General features: G+C 41.9%; 1 protein-coding gene across 3 annotated transcripts in view; it reads left to right on the top strand.

Annotated features, from left to right (window-relative positions):
* XRCC5 (X-ray repair cross complementing 5) overlaps nucleotides 1–24,847 on the top strand; it is a 71,783-nt gene that overhangs the window by 26,596 nt on the left and 20,340 nt on the right. For 2 of the 3 annotated variants that reach the window (XM_077829538.1, XM_077829539.1), the window contains exons 11-16: nucleotides 702–839; nucleotides 3,826–3,916; nucleotides 5,619–5,752; nucleotides 11,635–11,831; nucleotides 19,398–19,491; nucleotides 21,763–21,832. In XM_077829538.1, the coding sequence (XP_077685664.1) occupies nucleotides 702–839; nucleotides 3,826–3,916; nucleotides 5,619–5,752; nucleotides 11,635–11,831; nucleotides 19,398–19,491; nucleotides 21,763–21,832 (724 nt within the window). The remainder of the gene's footprint in view (nucleotides 1–701; nucleotides 840–3,825; nucleotides 3,917–5,618; nucleotides 5,753–11,634; nucleotides 11,832–19,397; nucleotides 19,492–21,762; nucleotides 21,833–24,847) is intronic. The other variant, XM_077829540.1, reaches the window with a different exon arrangement.

Below are 24,847 nucleotides of genomic sequence, written 5' to 3'. Positions count from 1 at the left end.
GGAATGCAAAGTGTGGTTTGTATTTTTTTCAAAGTTTGAAATGTTGCAAGCTGATGTAAAACCTCAGCAGAAAAAAATACAGAGGCAGTCAGCAAGGTTTCTTTCCCTTCAAGGGCTAATGATTATGAGGAAAAAGGAAAATAAATTACTATAACCAGAAAAGGAGCCAAAACTCTCCAACTTGGGGTTCAAGCAAGCCTTATTACTTCCTAGCAGCCATTTTATAGTCCTCCCTCTGAACATCTGTGCAAGGGGACAGGGAACCTGACTTGAGGTTTAACCTTTTGTTCACTGGTGACTATGTAATGTCCCTGCACTCAGTCTCTCTCACATTTAAAATGAAATCTGGGTCTACTCTCAACATTCAAGAAAATAGAAACTTCAAAAACAAAGCCCTGAAAGTACCATTTCTTCTTTCCTTTCTATCCTGCAGTTTCACTTAGAACCCTTTCCATGTTTGTTTTGAAATGGTGATATGAACAGGATCTAAAGATAGTCCCTACTTTTTAATATATCCACTGTCATGACCAGATTTGAACTGTGCCTATTGCTGTGTCTTTTGGAGGTAAAAAGGTGGTATTTAAGTCAAGCTGCTGACTAAAAGTGGAGACATCCTCGCCAGTGCTTTTGATTCAGTGTGAAAGTTGGTCTGAATAGCTTTTAACGAGGGCTTGTATGAACTTGCAGCTCTTTCTTGACAGGCTGCAGCAGTTGCTCTTTCTGCCCTGATTCATGCTTTGGATGAGTTGGATGTGGTGGCCATAGTGCGTTATGCTTATGACAGAAGATCTAATCCTCAGGTTGGCGTAGCCTTTCCATGTATCAAGGATGCATATGAGGTAACATTTTGACCTTATATAATGCCTTTCTTCAGAGAGTCTCTAAATCTATTGTTTGCAAACATTAATTTATGAAGTTTCACAACACAGCAAATTACATATGAGTTTGCAGTATGATAAGGCAGGAAAAGAGGCCAGCGTAATTTTGGGTTGGACACAGAGACATCAAGACACAGAGCAAGGAGATAAGCTCGTTTTACTATAAATCTGTGATGAGACCATATCTGGACTATTGCAGTCATTTCTGGGCATCTAAATACCAACAAAATACTAAGAAATTGGGAATTCTGAGCAGCTAGTTAAAATCATTTAAATGCTGGAAGAAATAATTGAGACTAGAACCAGTAGAGCTCTGCTAGAAACGTTGTTAACTTTTGCTATATTCCACCCCCCCCCCCCCCCCCGTGAAATCTGTGAAATTTGGGGGGAGATTTGCAGGGTTTGGGATATTCTTTAGAGTGAACTCACTGCAAGTGCACATGGTAGAACAAAACGGTATGTTTAAATATGTGTCTTTATTGTATAGTTTTAATAATAATGACTTTTATTTTACCCTATTTTATTTTTAAAAATGTCCCCCTCATCTCTCTGACATCTGTCTTCCCCCCAGATCTTTGAATTCCCCCATATCATTGGTTCTCAACCTTTTCCATACCATGAACCTCTTATAACTGAAAAATGTTTCAGGACCTCATTGCCATCCTAGCTATAAAGAAAGGGAGATGGCCATGAACCTGCTAGAACTTGTTCGCAACCCCTGGTTGAAAACCCATGCTCTAGATCTTCAGTCAGACATTTGATTTTCTTTTCATAGCAAAGCAATCAAGAAGGGAGGGGACAAGAAAAAAATTCAGTATTTGCAACTTTAAAAGTTGTGGTCAGATTGTTCACTGATTTATACTCCATGTAGCGCTATAGGATGCATGTTAATGCAGAATGTGGATCTAATAGCTGTCAAAAGGGTTTTCAGACATATCTTGCTGCACTGAATAAAGCACATGAGTGGGAAGTTTGTGCTAAAGTAATCAGCAGTGAAATAGTTGACATTTAATGTTGTTGTCATTAAGTTTTTTATTTGACATCCCATTGAATTGAATGGGGGCTGGACTTGAAGACTTGTGTGTCGTAGGTGGTCGATAAATCTATCACCACTGTTCCGGTTTTTAGATTCCACTGGAAGCCAGCTTCAGTGTGACTAGTAATGGCAAGATCCTGGTTGTAGCAACTCCATCCTGATCTGAAACCAGCCTGTTCCTTTGGCAGGTTGGCCTCAAAGATGGAGTGAGATGGACCAGTAAGACCCTCTCCATTAACTTGCAAATTGTGGAGAGGCGTGCCTTTGGATGATGGCTGGTGGCATCATTTGTTGGTTTCCCATGTTTGAGGAGGGTAATGACCACAATCTTAAATCAGCTTTTTGGGATCTTTATCTTGAATGTAATGCAGGGACTAGGTCTGTGAACCTTGGTTGTCCGTTTGGTTCCAAATTCTTAAGGAATTTTTGGTAAATATGGGCCTTTCCAGCAGCTTTAGCACTTCTAATGGCCATGAGGGCCTTGTTTATTTCTTCTTTAATATATGGGAATGATAGCGGTAGAGTGGCAGGGCTTTGTGAGACATTTAGAAAGACCTCTTTCTGACCCTTCTGTCTAGTCATCTTCTCAGTTCTGGTCTTCAAGTTATGGAGAAGGTGTGAGACAACAGCACTGGCCATCACTTTTGATTAGTGGTGTTTTACTAGCTCAGCAGCTCCAAACTTATGGCGTACCCAAGCTTTATGACTGGAATGGGTGAACTCAAGACTCCCCACTGTCTAGTTCCGTGGTCAGCAACCTTCGGCACGCCAGCCCACACTACTTCCTGTAGCTCCCATTGGCTGGGAATGGCGAACCGCGGCCACTGGGAGCTGCAGACCACTGTGCAAATGTAAACAACCTGTCTCGCGGCCCACCAGTAGATTACCCTGATAGGCCGCAGGTTGCCCACCACTGGTCTAGATAATACTTAGTCCTGCCATGAGTGCAGGGGACTGGACTAGATGACCTTTTGAGGTCCCTTCCAGTCCTATGATTCTATGACTTCTCAAGGTCCCTCCCAGCCCTACGTTTCTATGATTCTACATTTTCTTTATTTCATGCCTCTCAGAGATATTGTTTGAGTTAGTCTATAGACTCTGGAAGATAGTGCCGGATTGTTTCACATTGCATCTGGGAAGGTTTCCTTTGAAACCAGAAGGGCTAGAAGTGTAGTTTTTTAAAAAAAATGAATGCTTTACATCACACACACCCGCACCCACACATTGAAATACAAAAAAATCCCCAGTGAGCCCCTAAAAGCTGTACAGTATTGCAGAATTTCTGCAGCATATGTCTCCAGTGATCTTACTTGTGAGAGACTGTTCAGAGAGCTAAATATGTATAGGTTGGCTAAGCAGTGACTACGGTGGGGGTGGACATAAGTCTTTGTATTTTTAAAGGGTATAAACATCAAGGATGGAAAAGAATTATTTCGGGTGTCATGAGCTGGAGGAGGTATGTGAATAAACAAAATTTAGTCAGGGAAAGTCAAAAACAGCTTTTTCTGATGGTAAGATGGAGTCGGCTACAGAGCAGTCTCTCACGGGCAGTGATGAAAGCTCCATTGCATGGCATATTTAAAGCTGGTCTGGACAGAGTTGTAGGCAACAATCCTAAACTAGCAGGATGATGGACCAGTCTCATAGGTCTCATAAATAGGTCTCATAAATGGCTAGAGCATTACTGATCCAATTTTTTTAATCATCCTCATATTGGTGAAAGTAATAATTATGTTAAATATTGTACTTAACATTTGTATTGTACCACAGTTTTTAGTAAATCAGACTATTTCACTTTGTACAGTTTCTAGATTTCTGATTTCCTTATACTTCTGCTGCCCTTACTTCTGGGACTAACTTTGAATTTTCACTTCAAATTCACTTTCTTCTCTTTTGTTTTTCCCCCCTTAGTGTCTGATATATGTGCAGTTACCCTACATGGAGGACTTACGACAATACATGTTTTCCTCTTTGAAAAACAATAAAAAGTACGCTCCTACAGGTGAGTTAGGTCCTTACTGATTGGCTGCAGTCTAATACCATAACTTTAAGTCACTCTAAAATACATGGAATGTTTGACTTTCCCTTGAAAACATAATCTGGTTTGGAAAAAGTCATTTTGGTCAGCTCATCAGAACTTTGTCTGGTTAGTTGGAGACTGAGTGGCTCTAATGATTGTACACAGCCTTTCAACACTATACTACAGGCTAAAGTCTGGCTCAGGTTAAATGATCACAGGCTGTCATCTGAACCTTTATGATTTTAGGGAGAACTGGTTAATCCTCTATGACCCAGTCAGTCTTTGGCCTCTCTTTTGAGACTGTCAGCAAAGGGTTTCTTTGTGATGGAGTTCACACTGTAGACCTCTGTACTTTAGGAACTGGACTGAGAACCAGCAGCTCCTTCAGATAGGCCGGGGTGGCCAACCTGTGGCTTCGGAGCCGCATGCAGCTCTTCAGAGGTTAATATGCGGCTCCTTGCATAGATACTGACTCCGAGGCTGGAGTTACAGATGCTAACTTTCCAATGTGCTGTGGGGTGCTCACTGCTCAACCCCCTGCTCTGCCCCAGGTCCTACCACCACTCCACCCCTTCCCCCAAGGCCCCTGCCCTTTCCCCCAAGCCTGCCATGCCCTCATTCCTCCCCTTACCCTACCAGAGCCTCCTGCACACTGTAAAACAGCTGATCGTGGCAGGTGGGAGGCATGGGGAGGTAGGGGGAGGCGCTGATTGGCAGGGCTGCCAGTGGGCGGGAGGCGCTGGGGGCTGAAGGGGGTAGCGGTTGGGAGGCTGCTGGCATATTAATGTGGCTCTTCGGCAATGTTCATTGGTAAATTCTGGCTCCTCAGGCTCAGGTTGGCCACCTCTGAGATAGGCTATCTAACAGCCACCTTCATATGCATCCTATGATGTAATCTACAAGTGCAAAGCCGGTGTTTAAATTTGTGTGCAGGCATTAGTGCTGAAGAAGCAGGCACACACAGGTGCTGGAATTCAGACAGGAGGCCAAGGTGAAACCCCACAGTGTTTGCTTCACTGTCCCAAGAGTCTGGAGTAGGATGGATTACTGGGGTAATGTGTAATCCAGACTGTGCTCTGGATGTTCTAATTTGTTGTAAGGCCCACTCTGAAAAGGAACAAGAATCTGACAGTCAGGACATGAAGGATACTATGCGATTCCTGATTCGCTTTCCATTTTCTGCCTGTAACAGGCAGTTTGAAAGTAGAAATTCAACAACCCATCTTACCAAGGCAATAATTGACTGTTGTGAACTGAGTTAATTTACATTCGTAACTTTTAAAAGTTGCATTACTCCATTTAGTTCTCCAAACCAACTGTTCTCTTCATTTTTCAAGTGGCCTATAAACCTTCTGTTGCAAATAAAAACATCTTGGAAAAGAAGAAAAATGGAAGCAGAAAGGCAGCAGTAACCTGAGATCTTCACAAAACTGAAAGGCTCTATAACTTCATATTGTAGTCCTTAAACAATGCAGGGTTTTCATTATTGTGTTGATTATGCATGTTCATTATCAGCCTGTCTGTATCCCCAGGGAATATAAAGCATAGTGAATTCTTGGGCATTTGATGCCTTTGTTAAAATCTCATATTCTGAAGTGAATCTTTTGTGGGTGAATTATTACAAGCAGATCCTTCTGCAAGTGTATTTAATCTTTTTTGTGCATATTTATATTTGTTGGTTTAGAGGATCAGTTATCTGCGGTTGATTCTCTGATTGATTCTATGAGTTTGGCTTATGAAGATGATGATGGGGAGACAACCGAAGACATATTTAAACCCAGCAAAATCCCAAACCCTCAGTTTCAGAGGTTGTATCAGGTGAGATGATAAACCTGCAGGTTAAAACTTTTCCTGTTTCTACACACCCCTCCTTCTCTTTCTCAGAGTTGTATGAAAAGACTTGGATTGTGACAGGTGTAATTTAAATTAATTAATCCCTAGATCCTGAGTGGCTACTAGCTTGTGCCTTGCCACTGGCATCAATTTCAGACTGAATATTTCTAGCTCCCTGCATCATAAGGGTTTGAACAGGCAGTCTAAACAAAGCCTTATCTAAGGAAACCGAGGCCAGTCAGGATATGTTGGGCCGTTTACAAGTAAGGTATGTGCTTGAGAAACGGCTATATCTTCTTTCTAGGGATAGAACCCATGTTCTGTTTGCCACTGTAGACCAATTTATGCAGAATTGCCCACACAAACGCTGTCCTTCACTGCCCTTCTACTTGCCTGGTCCAGTGCAACATAATCAGTGCAGTATCCCTTGTTATTTATTTATTTTACTTGGCAACAAACTGAAAGTGTATGGCCAACATAAAATTTGTTTAGTATCAGATTTTTATACTGACAATGCATAACTGCATGATAGAAATTATTGCTGGGAAACTGGAAGTTCTAACAAACTGGGTAATAGTTGGGGCCTTTGTCCCTCAGGAAGGCAAGTTTGTTTTGTGTTTTGGCAAGGAGGAGGCAGTTAAAGAGGGGATGCCCCACTCCCCCTTCTTTTAGGCAGGGGCAGAGATTGACTTTAAATCTTGGGAGGGCCTTAATTCTTCATTGTCTACCCCAGCAAACTTTTAAAACATCCACCTGCACCATCTGCTGCTGCATCCAGCAGTTATAGATGAGTGTGTTAGCTTGATGTTTCTGCTAAAATGATCAGCTGTGAAACAGTTAACAGTGTTGACACTTAAAGTATCCTCATTGGGCTTCAGAGTTAACACATTTTAGAGATAAATGGAGCAGTTCACACTTGATTCAGAGCTATTGTTTCAAACTGTCTGCGTTTTGATTTACATTTGTTTCACATCTGAAGGTTTTCTTTGCAACCATGAAGGCAAGAGACTTAATTATGCCCCAGAATGTAAGGGTTGATTTTAAAAAAAGAAGTGACAAATTCAAAAAGATGGGCAATTATGATACAATTTATGCAGCTGCGTAATCATGGTATACACAGGGCCATGGATAGAATCTTGTTGAATGTGGGTTTCTGCTCTGAAAAGTGACTAAAATGGCATTGTGGGGTCCATCGTTACTGTGTCTCAATGATTCCAGATGAAATTTGCGCATTTTACAAGTTAAAAAATGTTTTTCCTACGTGTCTGCAAATTCAGCCTGGGTTCTGCGAGTCATCCTGCGTTTGTTCTTTTTACTGCATTGTCACCAGAAATAGAAGGTTCTGTGGGCCAAATTTTGTCTTCAGTGACACAAGTGTAACTTGACTGTCTTGAAATCCTACCCTCAATGACCCATGCAGAACCCAGCATTCTATTCAAGTTCTGCCTACAGATTGATTGTACAGAATGCAACCGATTGCAAGATTTGGCTAGCAGAAGCTTTGATACTTCGTGATGATATTTGAGATGGAAAGACCCCAGCATGAGGCAAGCCCCAGTGGGAGTTTGCAGAGTTGAGAGGCAGAAAAAAAACAACCATGGTTTTATTAATAAATGGAACAATGTTTTGATGGAATTTCCTCTGCTTTTTACAGATAACATTTTAAACTCTTGCTTCAGTGGACAGTCATGTTTTGGAGATATCTTTGCTTCGTGTGTCATTGACTTCCAGAATATAGAATCATAGAATATTAGGGTTGGATGAGACCTCAGGAGATCATCTAGTCCAATCCCCTGCTCAAAGCAGGACCGGCACCAACTAAATCAGAATAATGGCATTATCCCAATGACTGATTTGAGAGTGCTGCTGGAGGGTCACTGTGTAACTGTAAACATTTTGGTTTTAGAGGAAGATAGAGGGAAAATAGGACTCCCTAGGAGAGGCTGCTATTGGTGGGGCATTCATTTTATTATTTACGCTAGTGGCCAGAGGTCCCAGTCAGGATTGGGACCTCATTGGGTACGTCTACACAGAAAAGAAAAACCCAGGGTTGGCCAATGCCAGCTGACTCAGGCTCGCAGGGCTCAGGCTTTGGGGCTGTTTCATTGCTGTGTAGACTTCTGGGCTCAGGCTGGAGCCTGGGCTCTGGGACCCTCCCATCCCACAGAGTCCTAGAGCCTGGATTCCAGCCCGAGCCCGGAAGTCTACATATCAATGAAACAGCCCTGCAGCCCCAAGCCCGTGAAATGAGTCATCTAGCACAGACCAGCTGCGGGTGTCTTGTTGCTGTGTAAACATACCCAGAGTGCTAGGTGATGTACTAACAAAATAAAATACAGTACCTGCCTCAGAAAGCTTACAGTCTAAATAGTAAGCCATAATCTACTAGTTCCTTTCTACTTATCTCCTAGTTCCTGCCATTTCGTTAGTATAGGTCTATTTTAGCACAGTTTCTAGGTAGAATCCTGAGTGTCATCTGACTATGCAGCCATGTAAAGTGCAGCAAAATTGCTCTTATTTTTGAATTTGCTGCCTAGCTGCACTCCAAAAACTAAACTTATATTTTTTTTAAAAAAAGAGTGTACCTATTGCTCGTATGGGTTGCCAAGAAAACCTTTACAATATGCTGTGAATATAACCAGTACAGTGATGTCTACATGAATCCACACACAGCCTGAGAAAATGCCTCTGAGAGAAGCAGGAACTGCCCCATTCATCTCACTGAGGTGTTACCTCATGAGGGTACTTAAAATGAGTAGCGGTGAATGTTGATGTTGAAGCAGAAGCATTTAGATAAATTACCTTTTCATCTCTGGAAGCAGTGGCTGATATTGGTGTTGGTCCTGCTTTGAGCAGGGGGTTGGACTAGATGACCTCCTGAGGTCCCTTCCAACCCTGATATTCTAAGATTCTATGATATGAGAGGGTGCAAAGGGATGGTAAATGGCTGTCAGAGTTTGCTGGAGTGGAGGATGAGGAATTCAATCCTCCCTCCCCAATACAAAAGCTTCAACTGCCTCCTTGATGCCAAAAAACCAAAACCAACTCCTGTATCTTCCTGGGTGGGAAATTGACTCTCCTATCTAGCTATCAAAGCCTCTAGCTTCCTTCAACATCTTCTGTGATGCAGTTATTTCTTTTCAGTACAGAAATCAGCAGCACATTGTAAATTTGGGGGCAGCGTACAATAAGATACATTTAATATCAAAATAAAGAAGTAATAAGTTACACTGGGCAGATTGTGCTGTACTGGGACTGGGTGAGCAGGAAATTAATGAGGGGAAGAGCTTGGATGAGAAGGTGCTGCATAATTTAAGGGTTTCTGCTGTACAATCCAGGCCTAATATCCCACATAGGACATTGCCCCTGTTTATATGTTACATTTAATTCACCCCGATGTAAGCACTGAGCCTGTAGGTGCTCCTGCACTGAGGTTTTTAGGCTGTGCAGCCATGGTGGGAGATTTCTCCAAAAAGGTCCATGTGGACATGGCTTTTGACTTGATGCAGAGGACAGGTGGCAGAAGGTAGCCAAGAGAGGTTGAAACAGCGAATGTGGGGCACTCTCATTGGAAATGAGACTGGAATAGATCTTTCGAAAGGTTGTATTAAACCAGTTACAAAAACAGATCTCACTTGAACTTCTAGACACCTGGAGGTTAGCCAGTGTCCTAACACTTTGAGGACCAACTGGTTCAGAAGCGTTTTGTTGAGGCTGTCTGCCTGCTGGTAGGGAAAGCAAGTCAGGACTCTTCCCTGCAGTCAGTCCAAACTGGCCCTGTCCATCTTACCTATCTAGGAGACCTTCATTCTGTATGCATCACTATGGAATCTGAGTTCCCTAGGGAGCCCTTTCACTGTGAATTGCCTCCTTCTGCTACCAAATCCTGATCCTTCCTTCAGGCTAGGAATGCAAGGCACATCTGGGGTTTAAACAGAGCAGACAGTACAATGCTGACAGCTTACACAAATGGGAGAGTGAGCCTGGAAGCAGGGTAGCAGCATGAAGCTGCCTGGTTGCCAAGGGAAGTGGAAGAGGAATGTTAGGCTCAAAGGAAAGGGGAAGCAGAGTGGGAGGGACAGACTGAGATAGAAACTTCAGGATAAATACAGAGAGAGTTCTAACTATTTAGCTTAGGTGTTTCCAAGGTGTCTATCACCTCGCTGACCTGCTCCCTCACACGGCAGCCAGAAGCCCTCTTCCTTGTGGAACAGTCTCTTATCCTCTTATTCTAAGGGTTAAAATAACATCAAAAGCCTTCGCAAAAAGAAAAAGGGTACTTGTGGCACCTTAGAGACTAGCCAGTTTATTTGAGCATAAGCTTTCGTGAGCTACAGCTCACTTCATCGGATGCATGCATAAAGTGGCTGCTACTCTGAAACCTATCAAAAGCCTTGTCACACCCACAAAAGCAGCTGGGTGTAAATAAATGTAGGCAGCTCTTGCTTCTCAGTCCACCCTGTTACTGCAGCTAACTCACAGAGGACCTTAGGATACAGTAGCCTACAATACATATTCAAATCAGATTCACAGTGTCTTGCTTTCGTGAGTTTAATTCAGTCCCCTAACGCTGTTTTAATATTATTTTTGTATTAAACGAGCCATGGCTACAGCTTCTAGCAACATCTTTATTCTTTTCCAAAATAATTATGCCTTAAATCATTACAAGTGTTTTTCAATCTGTTGTTTTGTGCGACTGTCTCCTTTTGAAAGTGTATGCTAATGCGGATTGGACTCTGAATGGCAGCATGAAAGAGCATCAGTATTGATGTGTAACATATGATAGAGATTGGTGTTATTGGCACCTCTTCAGCATGAATGTGGAGGGTTTTTTTTTTGTTTTTCTTTCTTAAATTGGGGTCATGCCTGACAGCCAACAAGGGAGCATAACTCTGTTTGCTTGCCATTTTGAATACTTACCCACACATTTACACCTAATATATATTGTACAGTGCATTTCAGTAGCAAATGTTCCTCAGATATACAAACATACATCTGCACTGGCTTCCCACTCATCTCATATCAATTCAAAAGTGCCTGCTTTGTTTTTAAAACTCTCCATGGAAATTCTTCAGCCCACCTCATTGACCTGGTCTCTCTCTGTCCTCCAGTTTATCTAGCACTGGCCTCCTCTTTGTCTACTGTCTTGACACTGTTGTGAAAGAACCTTCTCTTCCATAGCTCCTGCCATCTGTTCGAGCCTTCATGTGCCTCTGTCGGCCTCGTCCGTTCTCTCGCTCTTTTCAAATCTAATCTGAAAAAGTATCTATTCTCTTTTCCCCATGCTTTTAAATTTCTCTCTCTCTCCATTTGCATAGATACATAATGACTTCTGTTGTGAATATCCAGATATGATTGACCCAAGAGGAAATGTTTTCTTTGAGGGACAATAAAGCTTGATGTTTACTGAAGCAGGAAGTCAATGTATATATATATATTGTTACCTGTATTCAGAATGTCTCCATCAGAAATATCTGAAAATCTCTCTCACATGACCATGAATTTAAACAGTCATTTCCTTTGAAACTAACATTTTAAAGGTAAATTGAAGTTGGGCAGCTGGAAGGAGAAAGCAACTGTTTAGTTCCTGGGAGTTAAGTAATAATTTTCACAGAATTTATTGCAGCCTTTGAGGATGCACTCCTTTGCTTGTCTGAGCTGTTTGGTTTATATTGTTATTGACCTGAGATCCTCGGGAAGTTTGTCTCATCATATGACTGTTTTCAGCCAATCTTGAGCCAGGATATTTCTCACCTATGTAGTAATATTTATTGTATAAAATTAAAAGATGTTTTGCCAATGTGGATGAATTGTAAAATACAACCTGAGAACCCTTCTCCTCACCAGCCCATTCATTATCCTGACAGTGCCTGCAGCATAAAGCTTTTCATCCTGACAAGCCGCTGCCACCCATTGAACAGCACCTTTTGGAAATGTTGGAGGTACCTCAAGAAGTGAGAGAAAAGTGCCAGGCTCCTCTTGAAAAAATAAAGGCACTTTTCCCCCTGAAAGATGCCGGCAAGAAGAAAGAACAGAAGACTGCTCAAGATGTCTTCAAAGACAAGTAAGTTGAAGGGGTTTTTATGGATTTTTTAAACTAAATTGTTCTTGAAGCATTTCAGATTGTTTTTGTTGAATATAGCAGGCTTGAAATACTTTGTACATGAGACCAATCACTTGTGGGTAGAATATCTTGTGATGCCAAACTGTCTGTAGATAGAGCACACTACCACCAGGTACTCAGTCTGTGTAGGATATTTGTTTTTGTTTTTTTGGTCCCAGTATCTAGTTCCCAGAGTGCAAGGGATTGTGAACCCTGTGGTCTGTGGAGACAACACATACAGTTTCATGGAAACATGTGTGAGAAATGGGAAGGAGTCTAAAAAAATCTGGAGAACGTGTACAATGTACATTGTTAATGTATGTATGTGTTTCGTTGTCGAATGAGTAGTAATAAAATGCTTTGAATAAGGACAACAAAAGCTCTCTTTCAGTTTAAGATCATATGCATTATAAATATTTCAGAAATATTTCATATTTAAACTAGTTTTCCATCTTGGTATGCTGTTTACTTTGTTCAATAGCTTCTATTAGAATGCCAAGTCAAAGGAAAAGCAGCTTGATTTTCATAATATAGTCTGCTATGTAATACGCAGTAATTTCTTGAAAGGCCAAGTCATTGTAGGCTCCTCCAAAGACTTATTCTGATCAACAGTTTTTAGAATAGAAATTGTTGTTGCTATTATTAACTATGATGTGTTTGCCTCACTTGTATTTGTACAGTTAATGTAGTTAGTCCTTTCTCTCACCCCTGGGGGCAAGGTCTCACAGCCCCCTCTGGACTTTGCTGTCTGTCAACTCTCTGGTTAGCTCAGATAGTCTTTCATCCCGTGGTGAAGGGTTCTCTGCAGCCATTTCCCTATATTGTGCAGTAGAGCTCCTTCTGCCTGGCTGTTATGGGAAGATCACACTAAGACTTCTCCTGTCCCTGGTATCTAACCCAGGTTCTTCTTTGACCCTGGTCCTCTGCTTTTTCCTGCCTCTGTCTATGGGATTCTTATGTCTAGATGCCTTTAGATCACATGCTTGTTCCTAGTCATATGAGTTACAACTACGACTCCCAATTTCCAATGGCCAGAGTCTGTAACAGATGAACAGATCACCCAAGGATCAGTGCTCTGTTACAGATATATTTACCTTTAAACTACAGTATACAGAGGTGGCATTAAATTTTGGGGTTCCCAGTGAGGCTGATCTTATGATGTGTGTGAGTCTCCAGCTTCTTTCATATATATCCTGCTCTCCTTGTCCCTAGTTCATGGTCTTCAAAGTGTAAACTTTCTGGGACAATGCCAATAGTTGGAACAACCTCTTTCCTTTCCAGTTGCAATAGGAGGATCTACCTTCTGCCTACCACCACTGCCTTGGGAGAGCTGCTTCTGGTGTTGGAAGCCTTAAGAGCTGGTTCCCACAGCTGACCTATTTTCTCCCCTCAAGGAGATTTGATGGGCAGGTGCCGATTATTGTAAAGCACTGTGAAGTTTCTGTCAAAGTGCTAAGTATTATTATTATTCTACCACCGGTATTGGAACCAAATAACTTTATTGATATAATTTAAGGTTCTGACCTATATCATCTGAAAAGAGGAGATTTGGTCTGAAATCAACAAGATGAAATTCAATAAAGACAAGTGCAGAGTACTTCAGTTAGGAAGGAAAAATCAAATGCACATCTGCAATGAATGCTTAGGTCGTAGTACTGCTGAAAAGGGTCTGGGGATAATAGTAGATAGCCCATTGAATATGAGTCAGCATATTCAGAGTTGTGAGAAAGGCTGATATTTTGGGGTATATTAACAGGAGTGCCATATGTAAGACACATGAGGTAATTGGCCTGTTCTGCTCCAGCTGAGGCCTCACTAAGGCCAAGTACTGTGTGCAGTTCTGGGCACCACATTTTAGAAAAGATGTGGATAAACTGGAGAGAGTCCACAGGAGAGCAACAAAGATTATAAAAGCATTAGAAAATCTGACCTATGAGGAAAGATTAAAAAAGTGGGTGTATTTAGTCTTGAGAGAGGAAGACCGATTAGTGACCTGATAATAGTCTTCAAAGATGTTCAGAGCTGTTAGAAAGAGGACGATGATCAATTGTTCTCCATGTCCCCTGAAGGAAGGACAAAAGGTTATGGGCTTAATCTGAAGCAAGGAAGATTTAGGTTAGATATTAGGAAAAACTTTCTATTATAAGAGTAGTTAAGTTTTGGAATGGGCTTCCAGGGTAGGTTGTGGAATCCCGTCATTGGACGTTTTTAAGAACAGGTTGGATAGACACCTGTCAGGCATGGTCTGGGTTTACTTGGTCCTGACTCAGTGAAGGGGGCTAGATTTGATGACCTCTTGAGGTCCCTTCCCACCTTACATTTCTGTGATTTGTAATTTGAGCTATCACTGTGTTCCTAACCTCTTAGTGTTTATGGTACTGTAGGAGGTCTTAACTGAATCTGTCCTGTTTTGTACCATTGTTTGTATTTCAATGTCTAGGCATAGAATCATAGAATATTAGGGTTGGAAGAGACCTCAGGAGATCATCTAGTCCAATCCTCTGCTCAAAGCAGGAACAACACAAACTAAATCATCCCAGTCAGGGCTTTGCCTTAAAAACCTCTAAGGATGGCGATTCCACCACCTCCCTCGGTAACCCATTCCAGGGCTTCATCAATGGGATGAATTACACAGTGTGATGACCTTAGTTCAGGGGTGAGCAAACTACAGCACGGGGGCCACATCCGGCCCTCCAGATGTTTTAATCCGGCCCTCAAGCTCCTTCTGGGGAGCAGGGTCCAGGGCTTGCCTTGCTCCATGCGGCTCCCGGAAGCAGTGGCATGTCCCTCCTCCAGCTCCTACGTGTAGGGGCAGCCAAGAGGCTCTGTTTACTGCCCCTGCCCCAAGCACCACCCCCACAGCTCCCATTGCCCGGGAACTGCAGCCAATGAGAGCTGCAGGAGCGATGCCTGCAGACAGGGCAGCGTGCAGAGCCACCTGGCCGCACCACCATGTAGGAGCTGGAGGAGGGACATGCCACTGCTTCTGGGAGCTGCTTGAGGTAAGCGCTGCCCAGAGCTTGCACCCCTCCCACTCCAAACCCCTCAGTCCTAGCCCAAAGCACCCTCCTTCACCCCCAACCCCTCATCCCCAGCCCTACCCCAGAGCCTGCACCCCAAGATGGAGCCCTCACCCCCCCTGCACCCCAACCCCTGCCTCACCCCACAGCCCCCTCCCACACCCTGATCTCCTCATTTCTGGCCCCACCAAGAGCCCGCACCCCCAGCCGGAGCCCTCACCTCCCGTACCCCAACCCCCAATTTTGTGAGCATTCGTGACCCGCCGTACAATTTCCATACCCAGATGTGGCCCTCAGGCCAAAAAGTTTGCCCACCCCTTGCTTAGTTCTAAATGTCCTTCCTTTTGTCACTTTGAGTTAGTATCTGTAACATTTTTGTTTAGTAATAAATATTGAGAAGTAATTTTAAACAATTCTCATTTAGTACTTTGTGCCCTTTATTTTATTTACTCCTATTGAATATTCAGTTCCACTGTCGGTAATGCTCACCACTTCTTGTCCAAACCCAGATTGTTAAATACCTTGCTTTCTGTTTCATTCACTGCTTTGTTTGTTGCCTGCTTACCTTTGTGTTAGCAGTATGGCAAGGTTTAATTCAGGATTAGAATTCTGGTTCTTCCTTTCTGTGTTCCAACCAGTAATATAAATACTTGGTACTTTTAACAGGTCAGTTTCACAAAGCTGAAAATTTTATGAGCCAGATCAACTGGGAGAACAAATTTAAATGGAAAAATGTGAACAATAATTGGAAACTGTTTAAGAACATTTTACTAGATGCCCAAAAAGCCATAATCCCACAGGTGAAAAAACTGGCCTCGTGTAGAGGGGAAGTAAAAGCAGCCAAGAAAAAAATTAGTGAATAACAAATAGAAAAAAGGGAATGTTGGTAGCAAAGAAAAATCTATGGCCAGCAGATTTAAGGACAAAAATAAAGTTTTAAAAATATATCAAAAACAAAAGACATTCTGCTACTGGTCTATTGCTAGATGTGTCCAGTTCCTCTCTAGAGCTGAGCCATCAGTGGTGGATCCCCTGCTCATTAATTAATCGTTGGTACAACACATCAAGAGTTGTGGTGGATTCCCCATCACTGGAAATATTTAAATCAGGCTGGATATTTTTCTAAAAAATATATTAGAGTTGAAGCAGGAATTAATTTAGGGAAGATTGTGTTACACAGGAGGTCAGACTAAATGATCACCATTGACCCTTTTAGCCTTTAATTAATTAATGAAACTGTGAGAGAGATTTCTATTTCAAACTCACTAAAATTCAGTAACCTAAACTGGTATTAAGGAGAAGATGCACAGTGCTATTAAACATTTGGTTTTGATTTGAAAGAAACAGTACTTTTTTCTTTGATCTAAATGTAAGTGGTGTTTGTACAGTACTTTGCGTGTTGATTTGAGATATGTTATTGTTTATCACGGTCTTTTAAAATAAGGCATTATGTGTCATGTGAATGTCATCAGTACAGTTAGGACATTCCTTGGAGGGAAAAGTCCCAATATTGGCAGCATAGTCCAGTGGACTGGATACTGGACTTGCAGTCAGGAGACAGGGCTCTGTTCCTGTTTGTACCACTGACTCTGTGTGATCTCGGCCGAGTCATTTCACCTCTTTGCTTTTTAGTGTCTCCACCTGTAAAATAGGGATAATGACACTTGTGCAACTTTGTATGACTCTTTGACATCTTCAGATGTGAAATGTTGTTGTTGTTCTTAATCACCAATACTATTCATGGCAAAGAGTCCTCCAATACGTCTGTTAGTCTATAAGGTGCCACAGGACTCTTTGCCGCTTTTGCAGATCCAGACTAACCCGGCAGCTTCTAGGTTTTTTATTTGATGTCTCCCATCCAAGTGTTCACCTGGTTCACCTCTGCTTAGTTTTTGAGATCAGATGGGATCACAGTATAAGGTGCTACGGACTAGACGGAAGCTATGTTGATGTAGATTTTAATATTCAGTATTCATTAAGCAGTTTCACTTTTGTTGAGCCCTAAAAGGTAAGAAGTTCAGTAAAATAGAAATTTTCCTTTTTCTTCCATGGGGTTGCAGTGAAGAGGTAGGAGTCACCCCTTATCTCACAGTTTGGGAAAAGCTGTTATATAAACTTAGTAGTCAAGTATCAGAGGGGTAGCCGTGTTAGTCTGTATCCACAAAAACAACGAGGAGTCCAGTGGCACCTTGAAGACTCACAGATTTATTTGGGCATAAGCTTTTGTGGGTAAAAAACCCACTTCTACAGATGCAACTTAGAAGTGGCTATAATAATCCAGCCTTTAAATTAATTTTAAATGGGCACTTCATTAATTTTTCTTAAATACTTTTTACATTTCTAAAATGCAGCTAGCTAATCGATATATTACGAGTAACAGATAAACTTTAAGAGCCACATCTTCAGCTAATGTAAACTGGTATGTGTTCATTGGCTTCGGCGGAACTACCCTGATTTACACTAGCTGAGGATCTGGCCCTAAGTTTAAGTACAACTTTATTTTTTTCATAGCACTTATCATACCTGTAATATCACAAAACACTTAACAGCATTAAAAATAGTGGCAGAGGGACAAATAAAAAACGAAGCACTCACAAGGGTGGAAGCATGTTTTCAGAGGAAATTTTAAGTGAACATTGCACTGCTATAGTGCCTTTCATTCAAGGATCCCAATACTCTTTAATACATTAATTAATTTACCAGTCCATAACCTATGCCGTGTTAGGTGAGTATTACTTTCTCCATTTTACATATGAGTATATGGAGGCATAGCGTGATTAAGCAATTTTCCCCAGTGTTGCTTGATATAATATGCCAAACTTTTACAGTGAGTGAGAAGCAAGGCTATGTCAGATGACAGGAGTTGCAAAGGAGGAGGATTTCATCCCAACAGTGACAAAATTAAGCGAAGGGACAGAGAAGACCAGTGATAAAATTGAGGGAGAAAAGTAGAGATAGGTGTGGTCTATAATGTAGGTAGGAGCTCACTATGGAGGGTGGTAAACAGGAGGGTTGGAAAATTTCTTTATAAAATTAGAGCATTACCTTTCATATTCATGGGATTTTTAAAGCCAGTTTCCAGTTACTAAGAATGCAAAACATTGCCTGGCCTAGTGTCTTTTTCTCGTCCTTACCTTTTCTAGCGTCTGATTTTCTTTGCTGTAGTTTCAGGTCTTTTCAGAATAACACTTTTATTTGGTTCTATTCTGGGTTTCTTTGAACAACTGTTAACAGTAATGGATGTCTAATTCGCAATATTTGTAATCATTCAGTAGCTCTCAGTCATTCTTACCTCAGATTGATTGTCCTGTTTCAATAGCCTCTACATTTATACCGAAGAGCAAAGAACAGAATTATACACATCTTTGATATTTCCCATTATTATTAACTTGATTTTCTTCTCCCATCACTAAGATGTGCTGTTAAAGTTTGCCATATTATATTAGGTGACAGAATTCATTCTTCTGTTTGAGTCTTCACCGTGGAGTATGTTATCTGTGAGGACAAAGTTCGAAGATGGCCTAAAACCATAATTAATTTAAAAAAATTAAAACTTGTCTTTTGAAAGTATTTTCAGATATAGTTTAAGGCCGTTCTGAGAGAGCTCACTCCCATACCTAATTGGGGTTTGTCTAGTAAGTTTTGACAGCTGTAAGTGGAAGTTGATAAAGCTCTGGAGTACACTGATGCAGAAGATGGGTTATTAGACTCTCAGCTCTCTGTGTACACAGATATCTAATAGCTATCAATTCCATGACAGAACTGGCAAATAATATTTGAAGGGTAAATGGATTTCTTACTTAAATGTTAAGTTTCCATTACTTGCTCTGGCAATTTCATCTTTAAAAGGAATATGATGTGAATGCTAATGATCATGAATATGCTATAAAACTAAGCTGGGCTGCCTTAGGATGTGGACTTCCCCATAATGGGTCTGGCAGTATCCCACATTCCTGGTGGTGGGAAAAAGTCTTTTGTCCAAATTCAACCCTAGGATAGGTGGGCACGTAATCCAATGACTTCCGTGAGGGTTGTTCTTGCTTACACAAAGGATGAATTTGATTAATTGTTTCTGCTGGCGGGTGCCCTCTCCTCCTGTCTGGGCTGTAGGAAGAATAAGGTATGGAGATTTAGGTTAGATATTAGGAAAATCTTTCTAACTATAAGGGTAGTTAAGTTCTGGAATAGGCTTCCAAGGGAGGTTGTGGGATCTCCATGATTGGAGGTTTTTAAGAATAGGTTGGATAAACTCCTGCCAGAGATGGTCTAGGTTTACTTTGTCATGCCTCAGTGCAGGGGGCTGGACTTGATGACTTCTCAGTGTCCTTTCCTACATTTCTGTCATTATATGGTTTGTCCATAGCATGGAGACAATCATACAACAAAAGTGTCACCCTGGTCTTCTCTTTTCATCATATATTGCACAAATACACTGACTTGTTGCTCAGGTGGGAGGTTGATTTGTTTTGATTTGCTGCATTTATTTTTTTGTCATCTTCACTTCCAGCAATGAAGATGGACCCAGTGCTAAGAGGGCAAAAGCTGAAAATGAAGAGGGCAGCTTTAGCATCGCAAACCTTGCTGAAGGCAGTGTCACCACTGTAAGCACATCTTTACAAATCCTCTCTTTCATAGGAAAGACTAGTTCTAGAGCCTCCCTTGGGGACTCTTTCTATATCTTAACTGAAATATATTAATGGAGGGGCATCTCTCATCTGAAATACATTTGATTGAGAATTTTGAGATTACTTTCTGCTGGATGTAAAATGAACTGACTAGCCCTGAATATAGTAGCCAGCTAGCTCTGATTGCTTTTAAGGCAAAATTCTTCCTTCCCGACATGCATGGAACTCCCAAGAGCTATTCCATAGGTGTAAGGGAAATAGAATTTCAGAACTGAGATTCACTGTTAGATACAAGAGCAGAATTTGTGCTCTTTGTTTTCTCTTGTATCTTCTTTAAAAAACAGAATAAAATCCTTGATATTCCATTTTTCCAAATGTTGCTATGATTTCAGAACCTATTGTTTGTATTGCTTGGGGATACAAATCACAAAATTGGTTAATTCTGCCACCAAAGTTAAACAGGTAAATTAGCTTCCTATCTGTTAGGCTTCATTGGCATGCAAGTATGTGTCGGAGCTATGCATCTTCCTTTGCTTGCTTGATTTTGGTGTCAGAGAAAAATAGTTATTTTATATAAATTAAGATAAAAGGATATCTCAGTTCTTTTCAACACTTGAAATGTATGACATGATTAAAAAAGAAAGAGGGCTGTGCTCATTTCACACTGAACATAAAAATCAGATCTTCTAATAGCATAGCATGGTATACTTTTGGAAAAAAAAACAAACAAACCCCAACCCACTAACAGATGGGCTTTCAAAGAAGCAATTTATTAGAAGATCTGTGTAAGAAATGTTTGCTTGTAAAGCATTAAAATATAAAATAAATTTAGAAGAATTTTGACTTACTGTTTAGGGAGCAGAATTTAAGTACACCTTTTCCCTGAAGCCAAAAGGGGGCCCCTCAGAGGCAAAGTATTACAGGATGCAAACTGCAAATGGATTGGCTACATAGCCTTTTTCTATTCCCAGACCTTTACTGTGAAAGTTACTTGCAACCTAAAAAATTATATACCTTTTCCTTGCATTCTTTTCAGTTTGCTGTTAGAATACTAGGGGCCAAGTACTTCCCTCAGATCCACAAGCCAGTACTTAACAGAAGGCAAAATTTGGCCTTAAAGAAGAATATAACGTTGTGGGTTAGATTTATCAAGTAGGGAACAAAGCCAAGAGCATTTCTCCTCTACCTTTGGAACAGTGGAACCTTTCGAAGAGAAGACGACTGACCTCATATTTTGTTCTAACTCAGAGTTAATGTGGTACTCTGGAAAAAGGATGCTAAGCAGTGTAGATGTGTATTTCTGTAGCTCTTCTGCCCATTTGTGCAGTGAATCTTTCTTTATGCCTGACGTGCTTTTAGTTCCCTTAGATTTTGTGAGGTCTCTGCACTTGCATGCTTTCTCAAAGTGTCAGTTCTGAAATGTCAGACTGGACCAGAAAGGGCAGCAGTTAGCTGAATTGAGTATTAGCTTTTCATTTCCAGTGTCTTATTGGAGGGCCAAACCAACTACTCTGTACCGACATTGCTAAGAACTCTCACTCCTATTTAAGCATGTGTTAGGACAGTGGTTCTCAAGCTAGGGCCGCTACTTGTTCAGGGGAAGCCCCTGGCGGGCCGGGCTGGTTTGTTTACCTGCCGCGTTCGCAGGTTCTGCCGATGGCAGCTCCCACTGGCCGCGGTTCGCTGCTCCAGGCCAGTGGAGGCTGTGGGAAGCAGCGCAGGCTGAGGGATGTGCTGGCCACCCTTTCTGCAGCCCCGATTGGCCTGGAGCGGCAAATCGCGACCAGTAGGAGCCGCGATCAGCCAAACCTGCGGATGCGGCAGGTAAACAAACCAGCCCACCCCGCCAGGGGCTTTCCCTGAACAAGCTACAGCCCTAGTTTGAGAACCACTGTGTTAGGATGAATAAGCAGTCTTTGCTCCAAAAAGTCTGAAAGCTGAACTAGCCAGCAGCCTGAATTACTGTACTTCTGACCTCCAGTGCCTAGAGAATGTGATCAGTTCATAGGAGGGAAGTACAGGAAGTGTAAGTTCATCTTGTATAGCTGTTCATATCAAACCTAGCCTTTGATCAGGGTTAACATTGCATCCTAAGAATTGTCTTTTATTTGACCCCATAATACCAAAAAATGTAGCTTCTCCATCCATATTAAAATAAATTGAATTGTAAATATTTCTGTTGATATACAGGAGGAAAGAGGAGCTGTGCATTGTCATGTAGTATAATCATTCCTCAATCTTTTGTAGGTTGGAAGTATTAACCCTGCAGAAAACTTCTGTTTTCTAGTGAGGCAGAAGAATGCAAACTTCAAGGAAGGTAAGGTGCTTTTATCGGTCTTAACTCTATTTAACAGCATCTTCAGTGTTCAAATATCCATAACAGAAAAATCATCACCACAGTTGGCACTAATTGGCTCTCTTGTTGACAGCCTCAGCTGAGGGCAGGGATTGCGTGAACTGTATAAACTGAACATTCTGCTCACTTATGGAGAAGTGGTTTTTCTGCATCAGGATTGAGGCATGTTGGGAGGGCCACATGTGAGAAATCTGTCCTGCTACTGCTGATTTATCCTGTTCTGTGAAGAAATAAGAATTTAGTTTCTAATAATCTGCATAAATAAATAGGTATCCCCTGTTACTCTCGTGAGTGCGTGAATGAGGATAGGTGAAATTAGGGGAGAAGTGAAAGTGAGAGTATGAATAGCTAGTATATGAATGATGGGAGATAGGAATGCAGCACTTGTATGTATTAAATGTGCACTCAATCAGCCTATTATTCAGCACTCAGAAAAGAAAAGAAAAGAAGGGGGACATTGATGTAGAGGCGAGAGAAAGTGCAGACTGCAGTGACCAGTCCATTAACTGTGATATTTGCATGTCCTGATCTTGAAAATCCAAGTATAATTTCCTCTGTGTTTACACCATTTCCCTCCCCTCACCCTTCTGGGGTTGGCCATCAGTTTAGCATAATCTCTAGGAATCCTGAAAATATTTATGGAGCACAGTTACAGTGGATTGAGTAAAAGACTTAGAGCTGCAAACGAGATCCAACCTGGAATACAATGAGAAGAGTGATCCTGTACCAAGGTGCAGACAGGTGCAGCGGTTTCAGGTGCTGCCTCCCAGAAAATGTTAAAGGGACCCTCTGTCTCTGAAAACCTTGGCTTTCAGGTATGGGCAGAATGTGTTCAGAAATAGTCTTCACTTGTTTGAGAACCTGCTCTTTTGCATTAAAGCCCCCTTTTGGTGACTGATAGTGATTGCATGTTAGGAACAAAAGCACAAGAACAAATCTGCACAGACACACCCCTAGAATCCCCACCAGGGGTATTCTGTCTGCTACCCAAGATCCATAAACCTGGAAATCCTGGACGCCCCATCATCTCAGGCATTGGCACCCTGACAGCGGGATTGTCTGGCTATGTAAACTCCCCCTCAGGCCCTGCGCCACCAGCACTCCCAGCTATCTTCGAGACACCACTGACTTCCTGAGGAAACTACAATCCATTGGTGATCTTCCTGAAAACACCGTCCTGGCCACTATGGATGTAGAAGCCCTCTACACCAACATTCCACACAAAGATGGACTACAAGCCGTCAGGAACAGTATCCCCGATAATATCACGGCAAACCTGGTGGCTGAGCTTTGTGACTTTCTCCTCACCCATAACTATTTCACATTTGGGGACAATGTATACTTTCAAATCTGCGGCACTGCTATGGGTACGCGCATGGCCTCACAGTATGCCAACATTTTTATGGCTGATTTAGAACAATGCTTCCTCAGCTCTCGTCCCCTAACGCCCCTACTCTACTTGCGCTACATTGTTGACATCATCATCTGGACCCATGGAAAAGAAGCCCTTGAGGAATTCCACCATGATTTCAACAATTTCCATCCCACCATCAACCTCAGCCTGGACCAGTCCACACAAGAGATCCACTTCCTGGACACTACGGTGCTAATAAGCAGTGGTCACATAAACACCACCCTATACCAGAAACCTACTGACCGCTATTCCTACCTACTTGCCTCCAGCTTTCATCCAGACCACACCACACGATCCATTTTCTACATCCAAGCTCTACGATACAACCGCATTTGCTCCAACCCCTCAGACAAACACCTACAAGATCTCTATCAAGCATTCTTACAACTACAATACCCATCGCTGAAGTGAAGAAACAGATTGACAGGGCCAGAAGAGTACCCAGAAGCCACCTACTACAGGACAGGCCTAACAAAGAAAATAACAGAACGCCGCTAGCCATCACATTCAGCCCCCAACTAAAACCTCTCCAGCGCATCATCAAGGATCTACAAACTATCCTGAAGGACGACCCATCGCTTTCACAGATCTTGGGAGACAGGCCAGTCCTTCCTTACAGACAGCCCCCCAACCTGAAGCAAATACTCACCAGCAACCACACAACAAAAACACTAACCCAGGAACCTATCCTTGCAACAAAGCCTGTTGCCAACTGTGTCCACATATCTATTCAGGGGACACCATCATAGGGCCTAATCACATCAGTCACACTATCAGAGGCTCATTCACCTGCACATCTACCAATGTAATATATGCCATCATGTGCCAGCAATGCCCTTCTGCCATGTACGTTGGCCAAACTGGACAGTCTCTACGTAAAAGAATAAGTGGACACAATTCAGACGTCAAGAAATATAACATTCAAAAACCAGTTGGAGAACACTTCAATCTCTTTGGTCACTCGATTACAAACAATTAAAAGTGGCAATTCTTCAACAAAAAAACTTCAAACACAGACTCCAATGAGAGATTGCTGAATTGGAATTAATTTGCAAACTGGATACAATTAACTTAGACTTTGAATAAAGACTGGGAGTGGATGTGTCATTACACAAAATAAAACTATTTCCCCACGTTTATTTCCCCCCCTACTGTTCCTCACACGTTCTTGTCAACTGCTGGAAATGACCCACCTTGATTATCACTACTAAAGACCCCCCCCCTCTTCCCCCCCCCCCCCTCTCCTGCTGGTAATAGGTCACCTTACCTGATCACTCTTGTTACAGTCTGTATGGTAACACCCATTGTTTCATGTTTTCTGTGTATATAAATCTCCCCACTGTATTTTCCATTGCATGCATCCGATGAAGTGAGCTGTAGCTCACGAAAGCTTATGCTCAGATAAATTTGTTAGTCTCTAAGGTGCCACAAGTACTCCTTTTCTTTTTATGTTAGGAACAGTGTAAGTGAGAAAGAAACTGCTTTGAAATGCTGGTAAAAGAGAGAATCTACTATTTTTAGGGGGAGGGGATTGGGAAAAGATTTTCACTTATTTTGGATCA

The sequence above is a fragment of the Eretmochelys imbricata genome, chromosome 11 (genome assembly GCF_965152235.1).
Source record: "Eretmochelys imbricata isolate rEreImb1 chromosome 11, rEreImb1.hap1, whole genome shotgun sequence".
NCBI classification, from domain to species: Eukaryota; Metazoa; Chordata; order Testudines; family Cheloniidae; genus Eretmochelys; species Eretmochelys imbricata.
Note: the sequence above shows the minus strand (reverse complement) of the source record. Positions and strands in the feature narration are given on the sequence as shown.